The sequence below is a fragment of the Mus musculus genome, chromosome 11, assembly GCF_000001635.26.
Source record: "Mus musculus strain C57BL/6J chromosome 11, GRCm38.p6 C57BL/6J".
NCBI classification, from domain to species: Eukaryota; Metazoa; Chordata; class Mammalia; order Rodentia; family Muridae; genus Mus; species Mus musculus.
This window is the reverse complement of record NC_000077.6, coordinates 73885431-73908868: the sequence shown is the minus strand read 5'-3', so window position 1 is coordinate 73908868 and position 23438 is coordinate 73885431. Positions and strand designations below refer to the sequence as shown.

Here is a 23438-nt window from a genome sequence, read left to right as displayed (position 1 = left end):
TGTCCATTTAAAAAATTGGATATCAGATTTAAAACCAGAATCAATGTTTCCAGAGAATTCCAGGTAAACAGATTGTATAATAAATGCTAGAACTATTTCCTTGGGACAGCCTTATCTGCTATTCAGGTAAAAATTATGAGTTTTACAACTGAAGCGTTGAAGTCCATTAGTTCCGCAGCAGCAACCATCAGAAGTTACCTTTGCTTTGTAATCTCTTTGTAAGCCTACATAAAACATGGGACCCACTAACTCACAGAATACCAATAATTCTGAGAAGCTGGGTACAGAATTTCCCTTATATTTCTGTAGTTTTCTTTTTTTTTAATCTATTAACTGCTCACCATGAGGCTTGCCATATTATGAAATGTCAGTTACTTCACTCTGATATGTTAATAACTAACTTAAATTTTAAAAAATAGTCAAATACCTTCATAGAAATACTTAGAACTATAATTTGACCAAAATTGCTTTTAAGACTTAAACCAGTTCCTATAAAAACTGTCTTGTTAGTTGTGGATATCTAAACATGAAATCAATGGAAGTATTAAAATTAACTGATACTTTATAAAATGTTCATTGTGTTTATTTTCCTACATCATTATCAGCAGAATCATATGAATATGGATATGAATATCATATGAATATAGTAGAATCATATGAAGCCTAACATATTAGTCATTAGTATTATTAAAAAGAACTTTGCACTTTGCACTTGTGAATATGTTCAGTAAATACATGGTTGCATCTCTGTAGCTAATCACAGAGTATAAAAGTTTTATTTTAAAAGTCTAAGTTTAGTGACTTTATATTGTAAGGAAATTGAAGAAGGGTAACTTTATGGATTGAATATAAAATTTTCCTTAAATTTGAGTATATGTCTCAGGCAGAAAATGTAATGGCAATACATACATTTTTCATATCAGAAGCAAATAAATGTGCTAAGTCAATACTAGGAAAGTAGAAAATGCTAAGGCAACATAAGTATAAAGAGTTAACATATTTGAATGTAGAGTCTATAATTAATTTGATGACCATAAGTTTAATTAATGTAGAGTATACAACATACCTTGTGTGTCACAATCCATATCCTTTTTAATTGAAATATGGATATGGATGTTGGGTGGAGGTATCAACAGACTGTACAAGATTTGGTTTGTATGTTATCATCTACCAAGGACAACTGAGGAAATAAATAGATCAAGTTTATTCAATGACATAGTGAGGCAAAGAATATAAAAACTAAAGAATGTGAACAATAAAGGAAAATTCTTTTTAATAAACAAGTGAGACAAAAGAGTGGAATTGATCGATGATCTCATACAGTCTCAACTACTGGGAGTTTAACGAAATGTATTTTTTTTTTTAAGTCATTGGAAGCATGGCTGGAAAGAACCAAACTCTCATCTTGGAATTCCTCCTCCTGGGTCTGCCCATCTCATCAGAGTATCATCTCCTTTTCTATGCCCTGCTCCTGGCCATGTACCTCACCACTCTCCTGGGAAACCTGCTAATCATTCTCCTTGTTCGACTGGACTCCCATCTCCACACGCCCATGTACTTGTTTCTCAGCAACTTGTCCTTCTCTGATCTCTGCTTTTCCTCTGTCACAATACCTAAATTGCTTCAGAACATGCAGAGCCAAGTACCAACGATATCCTATGCAGATTGCCTGACACAGCTGTACTTCTTTATGGTTTTTGGAGATATGGAGAGCTTCCTTCTTGTGGTCATGGCCTATGACCGCTATGTGGCCATCTGCTTTCCTTTGCATTATACCAGCATCATGAGCACCAAATTTTGTGCTTTACTAGTGCTACTACTGTGGATGCTGACAATATCCCATGCCCTGCTGCATACCCTACTCATGGCTAGATTGTCTTTTTGTGAGAAGAATGTCATTCTTCACTTTTTCTGTGATATTTCTGCTCTTCTGAAGTTGTCCTGCTCAGACACTTATGTTAATGAGTTGATGATATTTATCATGGGAGGGATCATCAGTATTATTCCATTTCTACTCATTGTTATGTCTTATGTAAGGATTTTTTTCTCCATTCTCAAGGTTCCATCTTCTCAGGACATCCACAAGGTCTTCTCTACCTGTGGTTCCCATCTGTCTGTGGTGACCTTGTTTTATGGGACAATTATTGGTCTCTACTTATGTCCATCAGGCAATAATTCTACTGTGAATGAGATTTCCATGGCCATGATGTACACAGTGGTGACTCCCATGCTGAACCCCTTCATCTATAGACTGAGGAATAGAGACATGAAGAGGGCCCTAATAAGAGTTATCTTCAGTAAGAAAATCTCTCTGTAATGGCAGTACTTTGGATTGTTATCTAGTTTTATGTAATAAGTGTATTGATATTGATGTTTTATATCAGATATTTCCCCTCATCATAGTACTTACAAGGAAGTCTATGTTACATAACTGTTCAATACATGAACAAAAAGAGGCTTGGTGCATGAATCAAAGTAGGCAATACTGTCTTTGATATCTGTCTTCAACTTCTTCCTTAACTTGCATAAACAGTCCTATAAATGCACAGTGGATGAGATACTGTGTGACATGATCTCTGTTCCCTTATGTTACTACAAAATTTTATCAATGTTAACCTGATTTCTGTATGCACAGATGTGTCGGTTGATTTACTTTACTTAACGGATTTATGACACTGTATATTAATGAAACCTCTTCACTAGCCAGCTTCCTTCTAGTCTTTCCTACAGGTTCTCTCATATTTATTTTGACATTATATTTTTTCTCTTAAGTCCCGATATACTTTCTGCCCATGTTATATTTTCTGGGTAGTCTTAATGCTGAACAAATTTGTTAGAATCATTTTTTACAATTGCAATTTGTATAATGCATTTTAATTTGGAATTGATTAATAACTAGAGACCATTGAATTTACTACTCTAAGATTTGGGAAAGAAGAAAGATTTATGTGTATTCTTATTTTGCTTTGTAAAACGTCCATTTCTAGTGGACAGATTTTTTTTCATATCCTTGTGACAATCTCAAAGAGGTAGAGAAGATTCTGTTCCTTAGACTGAAGATCATGAAGTTAAATGACTTCTTGTCTCACAGAAAGGGGCAATGTGTTAATGTGTATGAAACCATAAAGCAATTCTACTTTTTTGTCTCATTGCTGTAGAAAGAAGAGGTTTTTTTCTTTTTTTATATTTTATGAGACTATTGCATGGAATAACTTTGGCCCATTCATATTTCCTCAGTTGTCCTTGGTATTTGATGACACACAAATCTAGTTGTTTATAGTCTACTGTCTACTACCCCCTGCCACATCATCTTCATGTGAAGCCAGTCCAGCCTCTAAGGGCTTCTCACTGCCTGGGGTACATATCCATTTGAGCATCTGTGTAATCATTAATACAAATATGCACACCTTGAGCTCTTCTGTTTCCACACAGTCTTCTCTTCATACTTTACCCTGTTTCTTGAAATCTGATGTCATCTCCCACCCACCGATTTTCATAACCACTCTTCTGTAAACACCCCCCACACCCCCCCACACACACAAACACCCCCCCACACACACACACACAAACACACACACACACACACACACACACACACACACACACAAACACACACCACACCACATTTACAAAAGTGGATAATAGCCTCTCATATAATTTTGACTTTTATCTTTTTACTGAATATGGTTTTATAATATTTAGTATTGTAGTTCTCATGTAGTTAAGATTTCACCTGCTGTTGTCATAGCTAAACTCTGAAATCCCATTGTCACAATGTAATATAATTATCAGGGACATGACAGAAATATATAAATTATGTCTGTTTCCTCCTCATGTGAAAAACGAAGTTTAAAAGACAGAAACAAGTTCTATATACAATTGTAATGACACTATGTATAATAGCTATAGAATGGAAACAAAAGCTCTGCTGAGTAATGCAAAGAAATGCCAAAATGCAAAAATCTAGCCTAGAGCATCTGTACATTTAAACATTTTCAAAAATGTAACCTACACAAATTAAAACATAAAATTGTATTAACATAATACAGTGTGATGAATACCACATGTAATGTTGAAGATGGACTATGTAGAAATGGAAGTGATTTAAAGAAAAGGGAAGGTAAGGAACAAGGAAAGTTAGCAAAAAAATTTAACAAAAATGTTAGAAATCAAGGCAGGTATAATAATATGCCTGTGATCCCAGCACACATGCAGCTCAGGCAGAATGATCACTGTAAATGTGAGGCCAGCCCAACTGCACAGTGTGACCCTGTAAATTCATCTTCACTGAACAATGAAACCATGAGAGGTTAGCCTTGCTCACTGCACAGTGTAACCATGTGAGGTCAGCCTGAAGTACAAAGTGAGATCCTGTGAGGTCAGACTGAGATGAATAGTGAGACCCTTTGTAGGATGAAACTCCCAAACATTGATGTTGGACTTGTGGTTTATTGACCATAAAGTTATCATATGAATGAGAAGTAGTTCACCTGGACACATAGCTACAACAAGTTGTAGGATTCAAAAACTTGGTTTTGTTTTTATTATTCATGAAAATACATTGTATAATGGTCACAAATAGAATGATCAATCAAAGGATAATCAAAAAATGTATTATACTTATACAATGAAATGTTATTCAACAACAAAAAAGAATGAATTATTGGTGCATACAACTGTGTAGGCTAATTTACATACAAGGCAAATGTAAACAGCAATATTTCACAGTGAAATTTCATTCAGATACCTTAAAAGCCATATGGCAATGGTCATGCAAAAGGTCATGGACTTCTGCATATTTATGTTTTTAATATTAGTTAATTCTGAGTCACAGAAATGTTCAATGGCTGAGAATAAGTGTCTATGATATGTATCCATAGATGGGATCTTATATGGACCATCCCTTCTCCAAGGCTCAGGGAGCATCATGGAAATATGTGTATGCATATACTTATACATATATGTAATTTGTTATATACATGTTATATATGACAGAAGGCATCTAGAAAAGGCTATAGCAAGCAAATAAATTTTCTGGATAAGGCTGACCATTTAGCATGGCTGTGATGGGTGTACTCTGAAGACTCACAGCCCTAGAGACTTTGTCCCAGGCTTCTTTTTGCTGCTGATATGCCTTTCCTGCTACTTTTACACAGCCCTAATGATTCCTGGGCATCAGTCCACTCTTTTGGACAAATTTCCTGCTGATCAACATGAAGATGACCTTTCAAGAATTAATGCTGCTTAGATGAATTAATGATGTTATAGATTCCTGGTTTGATCTAAATAATTTTAAGAAGGACGTTTAAGGAGATGGTGTTATTTTTTTCCCAAAAAGATGTAATAAAATTAGAATCAAGAATAGAATGTCCCCTTCCTCATCAAATAGTAAGTAAACACTACATAATAAGTAATACAATGAGCTTTTATAAATTGCACTAAGAAGAGAAATAGGCATGAGAAAGATTTGTGATCAAGGAAAAACATTCATTCTAGGTCAGGTCCAATGATGAGGACTCAGGTGTGCACTATGATAAAGCAAGGCCATGTGAAACTGTTGCTTTGTCTATATAATGAGATGATAGAATGAAACACTGCTTTAAACTTACTATGGACATCCTTTTGTAACTCTCTTTTTGGGTAACATTTTATCTATAAGGTATTTTTTTTCTTACATAGAGAACTTTTTGTCTGAAAGCTATAAAAACCTTTGAGTAAAATTAAAGTTCTGTGTAGCCCCTTTCTCCTTCATCCATGGTGCGAATGTCTCTGTGTATGCCTGACTCTCTCTCTTTCCCCTCCCCCTCCTACTCCCCTTCCCTCCTCTCTCTCCCCCCTCCATTTCTCTCTTGCTCAGGAAGAGTTTACAAACTCTGAGCCTTGTCCTTGGCCACTGAGATGCCTATGAGTTGAAGAATAAAGTGGCTGCTGTTTTTGTCTTCTATGAAATTTCTGTTGCCAAGGAAGACAGGATGACAATTTTTTTTGACAGATTGAGATGGCATGGTGTATTCTTGTTTATCAAAATCCTTGTGTAGCATGGGGTTTTTAGTTGGTAAATAGTCACAATGTGGGGAAAGCATGGTACATACTGTTCAGTCTCAATTACCTAAGTATATGTATGCTTACAGGATCTAGAGTGACACATTGAACTGAGATGCTTGTGACTGGGTGACTTTGTTCTTGCCTTCTTGTGTTTTGTTTTCTGTAATGCACATATTAAAAAATTGATTAAAGCTTCTTTTAAAAACTTTTAAAGAAAACAAACAAAAAGAAGAGTAAAGTGCCCAAATCACCCCAAAAGTTGCCCCCTTCCTGGTCCTCCCTCCCTGAGTTCTTCATCCCCTCACTCTCCACCTCTGAGAAGGTGCTCCCCCACCTGACCACACACCCCTCCTTACCCACACCAGCATCCCTCTTCCCTGGGTATCAAGTTTCCACAAGATTGAGTGCATCTTTTCCCATTGTGACTGGACAAGGCAGTCTTCTGCTACATATGTTCCCAGGGGCACAGATCAGCCCATGCATGTTCCTTGGTTTTGGCTTAGTCTCTGGGAGCTCTGAAGGTCTGGATTAGTTGACACTGTTTTTCTTCCTATGGGGTTGCAATTCCCCTTCAGCTCCTTCAGTCCCTCCCCTAACTCTTCCATATTGGTTTCTGATTTCAATTAAATGGTTGACTCAAAGTATCAGCATTTGTCTCAGTCATCTGCTGGTACAACCTCTCAGAGGAAAGTCATGCCAGACTCCTTTCTGTAAGCACAATATGCCCTCAGTAATAGTGTCAGGGTTTGGTGTCATGTATGGGATGAATCCCAAGTTTGGCTGGTCATTGTGTGGTCTTTCTTTCAGTCTCTGCTCCATTTTTGTCCCTGCATTTCTTTTACACAGGAATAAATATGGGTTATAAATTTTGAATATGGGTGGGTGGTCCCTTGCCTCAACTGGGGGCCATGTCTACCTACTGGAGGTGGTCTTCAGGTTCCATCTCCCCACTTTTGGACATTTCAGCTAATGTCATCCCCATTGAATCCTGGTATCCTTTCAAATCTCAAAGTCTCTAAGACTTTCTAGAGGTCCTCCCTGTGCCCTCCTGTCTCCCTCATACCAGAGTCTGGCCCCCTTTCCGCATCCTCCCTTCCCTCTCCCACCCAGGTTCCTCCCTCCCTCTGCCTCCCATGAATATTTTGGTCCCAGTCTAAGTGGGTTTGAGATATCCACACATGGGCCTTCTTTCTTGTTAAGCTTCCTTTCTTTCTTGTTAATCTTCCTATGGTCTGTGAGTTGTTTCATGGATATTCTGAACTTTTTTGGCTAATATCTACTTATCATGGAGTACAACCAAGTATGTACTTTTGGGTCTGGGTTACCTCACTCAGGATGATATTTTCTAGTTCCATTTATTTGCCTAAACAATTCATGATGTCCCTGTTTTTAATAGCTGAATAGTATTCCATTGTGTAAATGAACCCTATTTTCTGTATCCATTATTCAGCTGAGGGATAACTGGGTTCTTTTCAGATTCTGGCTATTACAAATAAAGCTGCTATAAATATAGCAGATCATGTGTATTTGTTGTTGTATGGTGGACCATCTTTTGGGTATATGCCCAGGAGCAGAAAAGCTGGGTCTTGAGGTAGAACTATTTCTAGTTTTCTAAGGAACTGTCAGACTGATTCCCAGAGTGTACAGAACCTTTGTTCTTTTCCCACATTCTTGCCAGCATGTGCAGTCCCTTGAGTTTTTGATCTTAGCCATTCTGAATGGTATAAGGTGGAATGTCAGGGTCATTTTGATTTGCATTTTCCTGATGACTAAGGAGGTTAAACATTTTTAAAGTGCTTCTCAGCCATTCAAGATCCCTCTGTTGAGATTTATCTATTTAGTTCTGTACCATATTTTTAAATTAGGTTATTGTTTTGGAATCTAACTTCTTGAGTTCTTTGGATATTAGCCCTCTATCAAATAAAGGTTTAGTGAACATCTTCTCCCAATATCTAGGTTGCCATTCTTTCCTATTGCCTTACAGAAAAAGCTTCCTTTGCCTTACAGATGATTTTCAGTTTTATAAGGTCTGATAACTTAGAGCCTGAGTCATTGGTGTTGTATTCAGGAAAAATTTCCCTGTGCTAATGCATTCAGGGCTCTTTCCCATTTTCTCTTCTATTTGATTCAGTGTATCTGGTTTTAGGTGGAGGTCTTTGATTCATTTGTTTTTTTCAACTTTGTAGAGGGTGGTAGATATGGATCAATTTGTACTCTTCTATATGCAGACCACCAGTTAGACCAGCACTATTTATTGAAGATGCTTTCTTTTTCCCACTGTATGGTTTTGGTTTCTTGGTCAAAAGTCAAATGTCCATAGGTCTGTGGGTATATTTGTGTGTCTTCAATTCTATTTCACTGGTAAACCTGTCTGTCTCTATACAAATACCATGCAGTTTTTATTACTAATGCTGTGCTATGTGACTATCACTTAGTTGGGGTCCTGGTTAAGAACCCAAAAGCAGGCAAGGAAACAAGGAGAGAGTTAGCTCTACTGCTGCTGGTCTCAAATTCTGAGATTTTACGTCTTACATCTTCTCCAGTACTACTTGCATGCCAATGTTTATTGATGCTCTACTTGCTATTAAAAGGAAGTTTATTCATCTTAGATGCATAAATATCATGAATAAAGTAAAAATATGTACCTATGTGCATGAAATTAACTCAGGTACAAAAGTTGTGTTGAACATGTATCTGTGGATCCAACTACCTGGTGGTGGCAAAGTTCTGGAGCTTGGAAAAGAACCTATGCCAATAATTTCACCTAAGTAGCATAATTCAAACCATTAATATGGAAGAGCCTTTTGTTTTCAGAGTACATAAGACTATGTACCTTTATGCATGTAAATAGTGCAACACATGTATTACTAGTGCCTACAGAGACCAAAAGAGGGTGTTGGATTTCCCAGAATTGGGGTTACAAATGTTTGTGAGCTGTTCCATTTAGTGATCTAAAATGAATCTGGACTAACAAGTACTCTTAAGCACTGAAACATATCTCTAATCCCATTAATAATCTTAACATATTTGTATTCATGAGTGATTGTATGTAAAAGAAAAGAATAAAAATGGCTCATGAGAAGGGGAAAATAGAGGCCTTTGGGAGACATGTACAAGGGCAACAGAATGCATGTAATTTGAAAGTGTAAGTGTGAATACCTAATTCCAGCAGGTTTAATGCAGAAATGGGGAGCAGATCATTGGGATGAAAAGGGCATAGAGTAGATGGCTAACAAACTAAGTTGAAATAAAAATGCCCTCAAGAATTGAACTCCCTTGTAGGCTAATATAAATAAGAATAATTTTTCATTTAAATTTAGCTAAAGATTAAAATGACAAAATCTCTTTTCAATGCATAATTATCATATGACTAGGTACATACATACCATCATTCAAACAAATGGTTGAATACTAATATTCACAGAAATGCTACTTATCTTTTTCTCTAAAAGAAAGAACCAACAATGAATTATTATGTAAATAACCACAGCACATCTGTACAATGACATTTAAGAATAAAAAGTCAATCATTGTCACAAGAACTATACAGACATACCCTGACAATATGCTAATAGGAGGAAGCTAACCATGAAGTGAAGTGGAAATTTCTATTTCTTTGAACACTCAATTGTGTTATTTGATGTTTTCCTGAAATCTGTCTTTAGAGAGTTTTTGCTGAAGCAGACACATGGGAGGATGCTGTACTGAGGACAGACATGTGGTTTTTTTCTTTGCTGGAAACAGCCTGAGTAAAGGCTTATGATATTTTGCTAGAGTAGACACTTGAGAGAACACATTTGGAAAGAATATAAATTTAACCCATCAGGCAGTGGACACTGCTGTATTGTATTGCTATCCCATATCATTGTTTGCTGGTCATCATTGGAATTTGCTGATGCTGGTCTTCACTAAAGTCATTGTGGTACTGGCATGTTGTACCATTCTTTGCTTGGTATCCTTTGCCATGACTTTATAGAGAGAAATGCACCAAGAAAAATACTTATATTGTTCTGATGGCTTTTTGTGGCTTCTGTAGACTCAGGAAATTGGCAGAGCCTTGAGGTTTCTCTCTGGATCAACCTGCTGTTGCTGATTTGTGAATGGCATTTGTAAATGAATTGACCTGCCACTGCTGATTGGTGTGTGCTGATATCCTGGCAAGCCAGATTGGATTTGCTCCAAATAACTATTTATAAACAGGTCCACATCCTCCTTTGCTCTATTCATCTTTCCTTTCCACTGGTGGATGGTGGGCTGGAGGGAATGTTAAAACATTTGAGAACCCTTATCCTTAACAATATTACATCACATAGAGGGCTAATATCCAATATATACAAAGAACTCAAGAAGTCAGACTCCTGAGAACCAAATGACCCTATTAAGAATTGGGGTACAGAGCTAAACAAAGAATTTTCAACTGAGGAATTTTGAATGGCTGAGAAGCAACTAAAGAAATGCTGAACATCCTTATTCATCAAAATGCAAATCAAAAGAACCTTGAGATTCCACATCACACCAAAATGGCTAAGATTAAAAACTCAGGTGACAGCAGATACTGGTAAGGATGTGGAGAAAGAGGAACACTCTTCCATTGCTGGTGGGATTACAAGTTGGTATAACCAGTCTGAAAATCAGTCTGGAGGTTCCTCAGAAAAGTGGACCTGAGAACCCAGCTATACCACCCCTGGGCATATAGCCAAAAGATGCTCCAACATATAATAAAGACACATTCTTCACTATGTTTATAGCAGCCTTATTTATAATAGCCAGAAGTGGAAAGAACCCAGATGTCCTTCGACAGAGGAATGGATGCAGAAAATGTGGTACATCTACACAATGGAGTACTACTCAGTTATTAAAAAGAATGAATTTATGAAATTTGTAGGCAAATCAATGGAACTAGAAAATATCATTCTGAATGAGGAAACTCAGTCCACAAAAGAACACGCATGGTATCACTCACTGTTAACTGAATATTAGCCCAAAAGTTCAGAATGCCCAAGATACAATTCACAGACCACAGGAAGCTCAAGAAGGAGGAAGACCTAAGTATGGATGCTTCAATCTTTCTTAGAAGGGGTAACAAAATATCCACAGGAAGAAATATGAAAACAAAGTGTAGAGCAGAGACTGAAGGAAAGGCCATCCAGAGACTGCACTACCTGGGGATCCATCCCATATACAGACACCAAACCTAGACACTATTGTGGTTGCCAAGAAGTGCTTGCTGACAGGAGCCTGATATGGCTGTCTCTTGAGAGGCTCTGCACATTAGATTGAGCACAGAGGCTCCATTGGAGGATTTAGGGAAAGGACTGAAGGAGATGAATTGGTTTGTAACCCTATAGGGAGAACAACAATATCAACCAACCAGATCTCACAGAGCTTCCAGTGACTAAACTACCAACCAAAGAGTACACATGGAGGGACCCATGGCTTCAGTTGCATATGTAGCAGAGGTAGGCCTTGTTGGGCATCAGTGGGAGGAGAGGCCCTTGGTTCCGTGAAGGCTCAATGCCCTAGTGTAGGGGAATGCCAGGGCAGGGTGACAGGTGTAGGTGGATGGGGGAGCACCCTCATAGATTCAGGGGGAGTGGAATGGGATATGGGGTTCCCAAAGGGCAAACTGGCAAAGGGGATAACATATAAAATGTAAATAAATAGAATATCCAATAAAAAAGAAGAAAGAAACAGAAACCAAAACAAACAAAACAAAATTAAAAAAAGAAAAATATAAGCCTATAATGAAGAGTTTATATCTAAATGAAATACCAAAAATAGAAAAACCTGTAAGAGCATAAAGTAGAGTGGAATTGCCTATGGATGGTTGGAGGCAACAGTTTGTATGAATGTACACAGAAATCCTTTGGAAGATTATGGGTTTGAAACTGCAATGCAAATGCTTTGAATGCTCCACTATGTTCAATGAAGCCTTATTTATAATAGCCAAGAGCTAGAAAAAACCCAGATGTCCTTCAATGGAGGAATGGATACAGAAAATGTGGTATATTTACATAGTGGAATACTACTCAGCTATTAAAAATGATGAATTCATGAAATTCTTAGGCAAATAGATAGAAGTAGAAAATATTATCCTGAGTGAGGTAACCCAATAGCAAAAGAAAACACAAGGTATGCACTCACTGATGAGTGGATATTAGCTCAAAAGCTCCAAATAACCAAGATACAATTCCCAGGTCATATGCCGCTCAAGAAGGAAGACTAAAGTATGGGTGCTTCTTAGAAGAACAAAATACTCACAAGAGCCAATATGGAGATAAAGTGTAGAGCAGAGACTAAAGGAAAGGCCATCCAGAGACTGTCCATCCCCTGTACAATTATCAAACCCAGATACTATTGTGGATGCCAAGAAGTGCATGCTGAAAGGAGCCTGATCTGATTGTCTCCTTAGAGGCCCTGCCAGAGCCTTACAAATACAAAGGTGGATGTTCACAGCCAGCCATTGAACTGAGCACAGGGTCATGAAAAAGGAGTTAGAAAAAGAACCTAAGGAGTTGAAGGGGTTGCAAACACACAGGAATAATAACAATATTAACCAAACAGTCCCCCAAGAGCTCCTAGGGACTAAGCCATCAACCAAGGAGTACACATGCTTTCAGCTGCATATGTAGCAGAGGATGACCTTGTCAGGCATTAATGGGAGGAGAGGCCCTTAATCCTATGAAAGCTCAATATATGCCCCAGAGAATGTGAACTGAGGATGTGGAGGTGGAATTGTGTGGGAGTGTGGAGGAACACCCTCATAGAAGCAGGGGGAGGAAGGATGGCATAGGGTGTTTCCAGGAGGGGGGTGAGGAAAGGGGATAACATTTGAAATATAAATAAAGAAAATGTCCAATAAAAAAACAACCAAACAAAAAGAAAATACTAAAGTGATTTATTTACAATCATGTAATGAAGATCATAGTTCTTTGCAACTCAAGTTACAACTTGAGTCTACCATCCAATCACTTTTGTTTCTCATGTCAACCAAAACTTAGAGTAGATGGTATCATTCTTCTTGCATAATTAAAACTAATTTAAAGGCAAGAAAATTTGGTTGTTCTATACAGCCTGAGCAGTTAGCACTGTGTCTAAAAATCCAAACACATTCTTATATTACACTTCCTATATCCACATTTATAAACAAAAGTTAATCAACAAAAAATAATTGAAAGGGAAAGTTAGTCATCTCTAAGAGCCAGTTTAGATCAATAAAGAGCAATAGTACCTGGGGTTTGAATATTTGTGTTTCATTATTATATACAGAAATTCATACAACCAGTGACAGCCAAGTTTTGGAAATTATAATGAAGGAAGGAATTACAAATGCCATCAATGGCCTTGGGACATATGTTGAACTCATACAACATGGAATTATAAAGTAATCTCACATCTATGGTGAGTGGTTGGATAATGGTGTCAGAGGTCCAATTAATATTTTCATAGAGTGGTAAGAAACAAAATGATTAAACAGCATGGAAACATGGGCTGCCTTTATATTGGCTTGCAGAAATCTTAAACATTCCCCCTGTTTGCCATATTCCTGCCTTTTCACACACTGACACACATGGAAGGTTGAGTGATGAAGTTTAAATTTTTCAAGAAGGATGTATATTTGTTCAAGCCTTATTGCAGGTAGTTCACCATGTTGCATTGAGATGCAGTCCTTGGAAGCTTCCCAGTGTGTGGGGTTTTCTATGGTTTTATTGTGCTTAAGAACTACTGTTGGATGGACTAGAAAGATGGCTCAGCAAGTAAAGGTGAGGCTCACATCCAAAAAGTATAAAAACTACTGATGGTGTCTTGTGAAAATTTTTGTTTTGTGAAAACTTTTGAGTCATTAATAATAAGAAAATTCCTGATTATAAGGGAGGGAGTTCAGTCACCCATCTTCCCTTTCCCTGCTAACAAAATCGCTCTGGTCAACAGAAGCCATAATGGTTACTTGAACATGGAATGCGTATGTATCTTCCCATGGCTGGCTGTCTTGTTGCTGCTATTTATTATTATTGTTTGTTGTTATTTAAATTCTACTTTCTTTTAAGTGTAGCGAATAGTAATCTGTTGCAAAAAATCTCCAACCCAAATATGCCCCAGCAATGAAAACACAACTCAATTAATATGAATACATGCTGTGCACCTAGATTGGGCAGATCCACCACTACATTACCATCTTCTCCAACTATGAGACTCCTTAGAACTTGTGGTTTCTCCAGGCCATGTGCTGCTGTTCCACTTTTCTTCTTCTCCCTCCTCCTTTGCAACCTCTTCCGCTTTCATTTTCTCCTTCTCTCTCTTCCCATCTTCTGTGCCACTTTTCCTTTATTTGCCCAATCATCAGCTTTCTTTATTTTACAAATTAAGGTGAGAAGCAGGTTTACAGGAAGTCATGTGAGTGCTGACTCATTCCTTGTTTGCAGCCATTCACAGGAGAATGGAATGAACATCAAATATACTTAGTCCCAGGGCTATCCACAACACTTCCCCCTCTTTCTGTCCAATTAAAAGACTATTTTATCTCAGATACAATTGTGCTACCTCCTTCCAGCCTAGTAAGGCTGGCTGAGACCATCAGCCACTGAGGCGGAGCCACCTGCTGTGCTGCTTCTCATCCCTCTCCTTTGATATGCCACTACCTGCCACCTGCCTGAGGCTGAACCTGCTCACCAAGATCTTCCAGAGTTAGCACCAAACTGTGATCTGAGTTTCTACTAAAAGGCTGATCTGACAACTTCAAAGGAACTTTGTGTGACTGGGAATGGGCCTCCCCTCTTCTTTATAAAGCATGTTTGCCTACATTAAAGTTGAGTCTTGATCAGAATTCAGTCTTGACTCCATTTCTCTCTTTACCTGCCTATATTTCCTTTCTTCCAGATTCCAAGATGCCTTCCAGGCTCGAACCTGGACATGAGAGCCGCAGGCCAGCCCCAACACAATTGAACATAACTATTACTGTTTTGTAGTTTATAAAGTACAAGAGACTTAACACTCAGTTCATCATCTTTGTTAATTAAATAGAACCTCTGTCATATATCCTTACTTAAAAGACGATATAAATAGTTCTACACCTGGCTATGTCTTGGCTTTAGATTGAATGCCATCTGAAAACCATCCTCTCAAATCTATTCCTCTCAAAGTAAAACACCTGGGTTGGCTAGGGACTATGTAGTTTTTTCAACCCCATCAGAAATCCAAGAATGACTGATATTAACTGAAAATATAAAGGAAGCCTAATGGCTTCTAAAACATAGCCCAATTTATAGAGACCACTGAACACTTGGACAGTCCCTTACTTCAACACCTTGGAGCATTTGTCTTCAGCCTACTGGCCAGGGTCATCTGACAGACTTAGAAAAACAGGAATATTAAGGACTAGCCTACTCTGTCTCAGCAGAATCAAGCTATCCTAACCTGTAATTGTGTTCTTACATTGGACATATGTCTGTAGATGAAATGAGGCAATTCTTGCCTAGTGGCTGTTTAGCCAATCCACGATAGGGAAAGCTGTCAGGCGCAGACTAGTCTCAACAACAAGTGAATAAAAAACATTAAATGTCACATTCTGTGAACTTCTGACATTTTTGAAAACCAACTATCTATTTTAAGTAATTTGGATTGTTCTCTGTTTCCTGCCTCAGTCATATCTGATTAAAATAACTGAAAACACCATAACAATAAACTCAGAGCCATGAGTTTCTTATTTGCTTAGTAACTCACAGGCTTGAACATCTCAGATCTGTTTATAATTACAGCAGTAGAAGGACTGGGTCCAAGCCCTGTACTTCAAAATTTTTAGTATCAAAGACAACCTATAATAACCATCCCCAGCCTCAAAGCTTAGGGAACTGGGATGACGACTCTTCATAACTTCTTCAAGCTGAATATGGGCACTGAGATATTTTTGAAGGGAGGGGGAAGGGTGGGGAAATGGGGGAGTTGGTTGGCCTTAAGAAGGCCATACCAATGATTGTATTAGTCTTTGATGTCTGTGTCCTGTCTGGATCCAGATGCAAATCCAAGTCATCAGAAGTTCAGACAGGTCAGTTCAGCATGTCTGATGATAGAATTCCCCAAGGATGTATATTCTGTAATATATAAATCTCAAAACAAAATTTTAGTATCATCAAGATAACCTTTTTGTTTGATTCTCTGGAATCTGTTCTTCAGGGGGTCTCCCTCCATCAAATCTGATCCATAAAACTCTGGAAAGTGTAGATAGCTTAATCACTTTTTCCAAAAACAAAGACAAAACCTTTTCCCCAAATCAGCTTATTCTTCAGCCAGTAACCTAGAAAACCTGTAGCTTGCCCTCTGTCCCAGAGGAAAAATAAAACAATCACAATACTCAAAATCACACACATTTTAGCTCATTTAGGCCTTTCTAATTTGTTATGTCTGGATATTAACCCAAAATTCCCGTGGAGCCTATGCTAGGCAGAATATGAGTCTCCTGCAGACTTTACCATATAATCTTTAAAACAATTGATTCACACTTCTTTTTTTCTTTCCTTTCCTCTCTTTTCCTCTCCTTTCTTTTCCTCTCCTTTCCTCTCCTCTCCTCTCCTGTCCTTTCCTTTCCTTTCCTTTTTGCTTTCCCTTTTCCTTTCCCTTTTTGCTTTCCCTTTTCCTTTCCCTTTTCCTTTCCCTTTTCCTTTTCCTTTCCTTTCCTTTCCTTTCCTTTCCTTTCCTTTCCTTTCCTTTCCTTTCCTTTCCTTTCCTTCCCTTCCCTTCCCTTCCCTTCCCTTCCCTTCCCTTCCCTTCCCTTTCCTTTCCTTTCCTTTCCATACCTGCTTATAAGAGGCAGGTTGTCAAGCTGGGCAGTGGTGGCGCACACCTTTAATCCCAGCACTTGGGAGGCTGAGGCAGGCAGATTTCTGAGTTCGAGGCTAGCCTGGTCTACAAAGTGAGTTCTAGGACAGCCAGGGCTATACAGAGAAACCCTGTCTTGAGAAACAAAAACAAACAAACAAACAAAACAAAAAACAAAAAAACAACTACCAAAAAAAAAAGAGGCAGGTTGTCAAACAAGGATTTCAACCCAAAATTCCTGTTAATTGTTAATTATTAAGCTCTCTGCCTAGAGCAGCCATTCTGTTATACGATTTATCTGTTGTGCTCTCTACCAGGAGCCGCAGACTTCTATTAATTAATTAATACCTGTTCATACTAGGTGATTATCACTGTTCTCTCTACTTGGAGTCAGTGACTAATATTCCCTATCTAGTTATGAACCACAGGTGAGATTTCCCATCTTTAAGTACTATACCTGCTTATAAGAGACAAGTTGTCAAACCAGGATTTAAACCCAAAATTCCTGTGGAGCCCATGTTAGACAGAACATGAGTATCCTGTAAGTCTTAATAGAGCAATATATCTTTATATCATTATTACGTATCAAAAGGTTATATTTCTCTCCTTATATCAAGGAATTACCTGGTCTGGAGCCCTTTGTACCGTTGTCTCCCAATTCTTTATTCACAGGGAGAAGTTGACTGTAAAAAGACCCACATTGTCAGTGTCCTTGTTTGGAGGTGGTGGAGACAGGGTGGGGAGGGTAGGATACAGGGAAGCAAACAGAGAAAGGCTATCTCCGGTGTAGAGATGCCTCTCTGCCATTCTCTGTAGGCCCCTCAAACCCAGTCAGCTTCGAATCCATATTGCTACAGCATAGGTCACTGACCAAGACCCATTCAGAGGTTGGGAGTGCAGTGAATTTTTATCTCAGGTTAGTTGAATTCAAATCTCTACATTGGGTGCCACTTTGCTGTAGTAAATCTCCAACCCAAATTTGCTCTGGCAATGAAAACACAACTCAATTATTATGAATACATGTTGTGTGCCTAGATTGGGCAGATCTACTACTACAGTATTCAATGAGTAAAATTGGTTTCCACTATAGATCTTTGAGGTAAATTGGTCCCAGAAAGGTCCTTGGCAATTATTATGTCTTTTAATGAGTTATATCAGATCTGTACTCCTCTGGGATTCAGGGCAGCAGAGGTAGGGTTTAAGTAGAGATGGTGCAGATAGGTGATGAATACAGAGGCTGATATTCCTGTGTCTGCAAATAAAATAAAGGTGAGCAGAAATGAACTCAACTTCATCAGAGCTAGGTACAGTCAGGAAAATAGGCCGGTGTCTTGCTGTCAATTGGAATTCCTGTGTTGTGTATGACAGTTTTCCAGGTATGATAACTTTCTTCTTTTCTCTGTCACCCAAGACTTCTACATACCGTGCTAGTATTTGTTTCATGTTCATCATGTAGCCATTCATATTGATGTGTTCATTCTAATCACTTATTATGTCTTTTTTTTTTCTCTATAGCATACCATTTCCACACAGGAACATCCCTGTGAGGTAGAGCTCAGTGCTGTAGTACTAAAGGGTCGATTAGTATACTTTCATTTGTGGGGTCTTAAACACTGGACTATATCATTCGGAAGATGATGGTTACCTTTATGTGTTCATGTTCACAAATCTTTGCTAATGTATGTGCAGTCCATTCAGAGACTATCTGCACAGCATCCAGGATTTTTCCAAATTAGTAATAGTGTTTAACACACTTGATGTATAAATTCACCATCATGTACAGTACAGACATTGAGGAATAACTCAAGTGAAAATTCCAAAGTAACTTGTTGCTCTTTTTTTTAATAATTCATAAAACAGTTAATTCTATCTGCATTCTAGACCAATATCTATGATATCCTGTGGATTCAAACATAGGGGTATTATTTGTAGTCAGCAGTATTATTGAGATTGTAAATGATTAACCCTGACAGTTCAGAAGTGCATTAGATTTCTGACAAACAGTATGGAGTTTAGAATTTATTTCTAAGTATTCAAGACTTTCTATTTAAATGGGAACGTTTCTACATTTGAAGTTAAAGCAAACTGTATTAGTTTGAGAAGCAGATAAGAAATGTTCACTGGCCAAATTAAGCATCATGATCAACATTGACCCTAGTTGGATATTAAGAATGAGTGGAAATAATCAGATTGAAGGCACAAGTGACCTTTCCTACATATAGTTTACAATTGATATGAAGATAGCTTAAAGCAGTGACTGAAGTATTAATTGTGTGGAATACATATAGTTTTTAGGGAACATAGATGAATGTCTTATGTAGTATGGAGATACACAATAAATTTAGCTGACTATGTGATAAGCAATAAACCTGATATATGAGAATGCCTGGTTGAAGGAAAAACAAAGAAGGGAGCTAAAGGCAGGAGATGGGTGAAGGAGCAACTAAAAAAAAATGTGGGACATAAAGAGATCAACTGCAGCATTAAATGAGGAGAAAAAATAAGCTTTTGGAAACATGTGAGATGTAAAGCTAACACCTGTGAGATAATGAAAGAACAATGTGTCTCTGATAGGAGCTTTGTCCTTATCCCCATAGCAACAGTGATAATCTGAAAATAAATAAAAAAAGAGGTGAAGGAACTCCTCTGTTTGAATTCCACAGTGTAAATGAAGCATGACGAAGAAGAGTCAGGAGACATCAGAATATGAACATGAACTAAGTCTGCTTCTGCATTCGGTAATGATAAGATATGATCCTCATATACTAATATAATCTCACATAGAGGAATAGATGAAATAGGCCAATGGAGGAGTAACTGAATAGTGCATGACAGCAGTTCAGTGTATGAAAAAGAATGAATGAATTAAAATTCACATAGCTCTGACTTAAAACTGAACTTGTTCCTTTTAACTCTATCAGACTGGAGAGGTGGAAGAATGAGAAATACTTCGGGATACAATAAAATGCAGAGACGAATTTCACTTGGGGTTTTTGAGCTTCTGATACCTGTCACACAAGCAAAAAATAGAAGATGATTATTTAACAGTGGAGCAGAAATACATGTTACAGGGACATGTAAGTGTGAATTTGAAATGGTAATATAACACATTGGAGCATGTGAGATTTTCTTGGAATTTGTATAAAATTATGATGATAAATCTTATACAAATTCTTCAAGAACATCAATATACAAAATAACATAGAATGAAATGTAAATAAACAATCTAGTTACCCAGGGTGAGCAGGAAATAGGAGAGAAAATCACTAGTCCATTTTGGAACTTTATAGAAATGGCATAGAAGCATCTTGGAAATGATGGGGAAATAAAAACTTGTATAAGATAAGTTGAGAAAAATAATTAATGATTGTAATGTTTACAGTGATCATGGTTATTATGATCTCTCACACCCATTGTTGTAGAACATATATCTTAGATATGTACTTATTTTAAAGTTTAAGTGTGATATTTTCTCATTAGTATACAGAAGAAGAAGAGGAAGAAGGAGGAGGAGGAGGGGGAGGAGGAGGAGGAGGAGGAGGAGGAGAAGAAGGAGAAGGAGAAGGAGAAGGAGAAGGAGAAGGAGAAGGAGAAGGAGAAGGAGAAGGAGAAGGAGAAGGAGAAGGAGAAGAAGAAGAGTAATGAACAACAAAACTGTCATCACCCAGTTCCTCCTCCTTGGCCTGCCAATCCCTCCAGAGTACCAACACCTATTCTATGCCCTGTTTCTGGCTATGTACCTCACTACCATCTTGGGAAACCTGCTAATCATTGTCCTCATTCAACTGGACTCCCATCTCCACACACCAATGTACTTGTTTCTCAGCAATTTGTCTTTCTCTGACCTCTGCTTTTCCTCTGTCACAATGCCCAAATTGCTGCAGAATATGCAGAGCCAGGACCCATCCATCCCCTATGGAGGTTGCCTGGCACAAATATTCTTCTTTATGCTTTTTGGAGATATGGAAAGCTTCCTTCTTGTAGCCATGGCCTATGACCGCTATGTGGCCATCTGCTTCCCTCTGCATTACACTAGCATCATGAGTCCTAAGGTCTGTACTTTTCTAGTGCTACTGTTGTGGATACTGACAACATCACATGCCACAATGCAAATTCTGCTCACAGTAAGACTGTCTTTTTGTGAGAACAATGTGCTTCTCAACTTTTTCTGTGACATATTTGTTCTCTTAAAGCTGGCCTGCTCAGACACTTATGTTAATGATTTGATGATACTTATCATGGGAGGGCTCATCATTGTTATTCCATTCCTGCTCATTGTTATATCCTATGCAAGGATCATCTCCTCTACTCTTAAGGTTCCATCTACTCAAGGCATCCACAAGGTCTTCTCTACCTGTGGCTCTCATCTGTCTGTGGTGTCTCTGTTCTATGGGACAATTATTGGTCTCTACTTATGTCCATCAGGTAATAATTTCAGTCTAAAGGGGTCTGCCATGGCTATGATGTACACAGTGGTGACTCCCATGCTGAACCCCTTCATCTACAGTCTGAGGAACAGAGACATGAAGAGGGCCCTAATAAGAATTATTGGCAGTAAGAAAATCTCTCTGTAATGGTGACATTTGAGATTGTTACTTAGCTTTATCTAATAAATGTATTGATATTAATATTTTATATCAGATATTATCCATCATCATAGGACCTACAAGGAAGTCCATGCTATGTAACTTTTGAGTATGTGAAAGAGAAGAAGTTTGATGCAGAAGTCAAAGTAAGAAAGATTATTTTTGATATCTGGCAACATCTTTCGCCTTACCTTGAATAAACAATTTGGAAATGAAAAGAGAACGAGGTACTGTCTATTATAATCTCCTTTTTCTCTTCAGTTATGGTAACCTTTTATAATTTTTAGCTTGGATTTAATGTTCACTGATATTTCAGTTAAAATCATTTAAGTAATGGATTTATTGCATCCAATAACAGTCAAATATCTCCACAACCCAACTTCCTTCTACAGATTTTCCCTCACTGAGTTTGACATATTTTTTTCCTAGTTCCTTTAATTCTTTTCCAAATCATGTTATTCTTTTTGACTAGTCTTGACCCTGAGCAAATCTGGGGGGAGGATTGTTTTGTACACCAATGGCATTTTAAAAAAATAACTTTTACATTAATATTCAAAATTCATTAGTAACCAGGCACCATTCAATTTAATTTACTTCTCAAAGATGAAGGAAAGACGGAAGAGAGCTAGAAGCTGCTAATAACTCATGTATGTTTTATATGTGACCTTGTAAACAATCTATTTATAGTATATTGCTTTCTTTACTCTTGTGATAATTTCAAGGATATAGAAGGTTCTGTTTCAGAGACTGAAGAATGTGTGATACAATGACTTCCCATCTCACATGGAGGAGCAATGAGTATTAGACCACAGAACAATTCCACTCTTTTGTCTTATTTCTATAGAATGAAGATTTTTTCTTTACTTTTTTATATTCTTTGTCTTACTGTGGCATGGAATAACCTGATCAATTTATTTACCCAGTTGTCCGTGGTAGGTAATGACACACAAACCCAGTTCTATTCTGCTGATCCCCCTAAACATTCATACACACACACACACACACACACACACACACACACACACACACACACAGCATCTCCATGTGAATCCAATTCTGCTGGGGCATCTTAGTCAGGGTTTCTATTCCTGCAGGAAACATCATGGCTAAGAAGCAAATTGGGGAGGAAAGGGTTTATTCAGCTTGTACTTCCCACATTGCTATTCATCACCACAGGAAGTCAGGACTGTAACTTAATCAGGTCAGGAAACAGAAGCTGATGCAGAGGCCATGAAGGGATGTTTCTTACTGGCTTGCTCAGCTTGCTCTCTTATAGAACCTAAGACTACCAGCCCAGGAATGGTACCACCCACAATGGACCCTCCCCTCTTGATGATAAAAGAAGAAAATGCCCCACAGCTGGATCTCATGGAGGCATTTCCTGAACTGAAACCCCTTTCTCTGTGATAACTCCGGCTTGTGTCAAGTTGACACACAAAACCAGCCAGTAAATGAGAGAACATTGCCACTTGAGCCTCACTGTGATCTTCAATGGAAGCACGCATATCTTGAACTTTTTCTGTTCCCACATAGTCTTCTTTTTTTCTTTAGTTTGTTTATTCAATTATGATGTCATATCCTGTTCAGTGATATATGTAAGCACTTCTAAACACACACACACACACACACACACACATTAACAATAGCTCATAGAATTTCAAATTGTACATTTATTGAATATTATTTTAAGATTATTATTATTATTGTTTCCATGTACTTATGATAGCACTGGCTATTTTCATTACTAAACTCTTAAATTCCACAATCATGGTATAGTAGAATTATCAGGGACAATACAGACAATATGTAAGTTAAGCTACTTTCCTCTTTATGTGCAAAACAAAGTTTAAAATATAGAAATTCTTCTATATCTAATGGCAATGACAGATCCCATTGTTATCAAAGATCCATTCCCATAAATTTATGAGTCTAACATCCACATAAGGGTTTTAGCTTTCCTGACATAGACTTGATTAACAACTCATAGGCTAGACA

General features: G+C 37.8%; 2 protein-coding genes across 2 annotated transcripts; both read left to right on the top strand.

The window, feature by feature from the left end:
* The first annotated feature begins 1378 nt into the window (after nt 1-1378).
* On the top strand, nt 1379-2317 carry Olfr395 (olfactory receptor 395). Its single transcript, NM_147005.1, has one exon. It carries the CDS (start codon nt 1379-1381, stop codon nt 2315-2317), a length of 939 nt encoding a protein of 312 aa, NP_667216.1.
* An 18181-nt stretch (nt 2318-20498) lies between these two features.
* Olfr394 (olfactory receptor 394) lies at nt 20499-21431 on the top strand. Its single transcript, NM_147007.1, has one exon. The coding sequence runs from the start codon at nt 20499-20501 to the stop codon at nt 21429-21431; it is 933 nt and encodes a 310-aa protein (NP_667218.1).
* Nucleotides 21432-23438: the final 2007 nt, after the last annotated feature.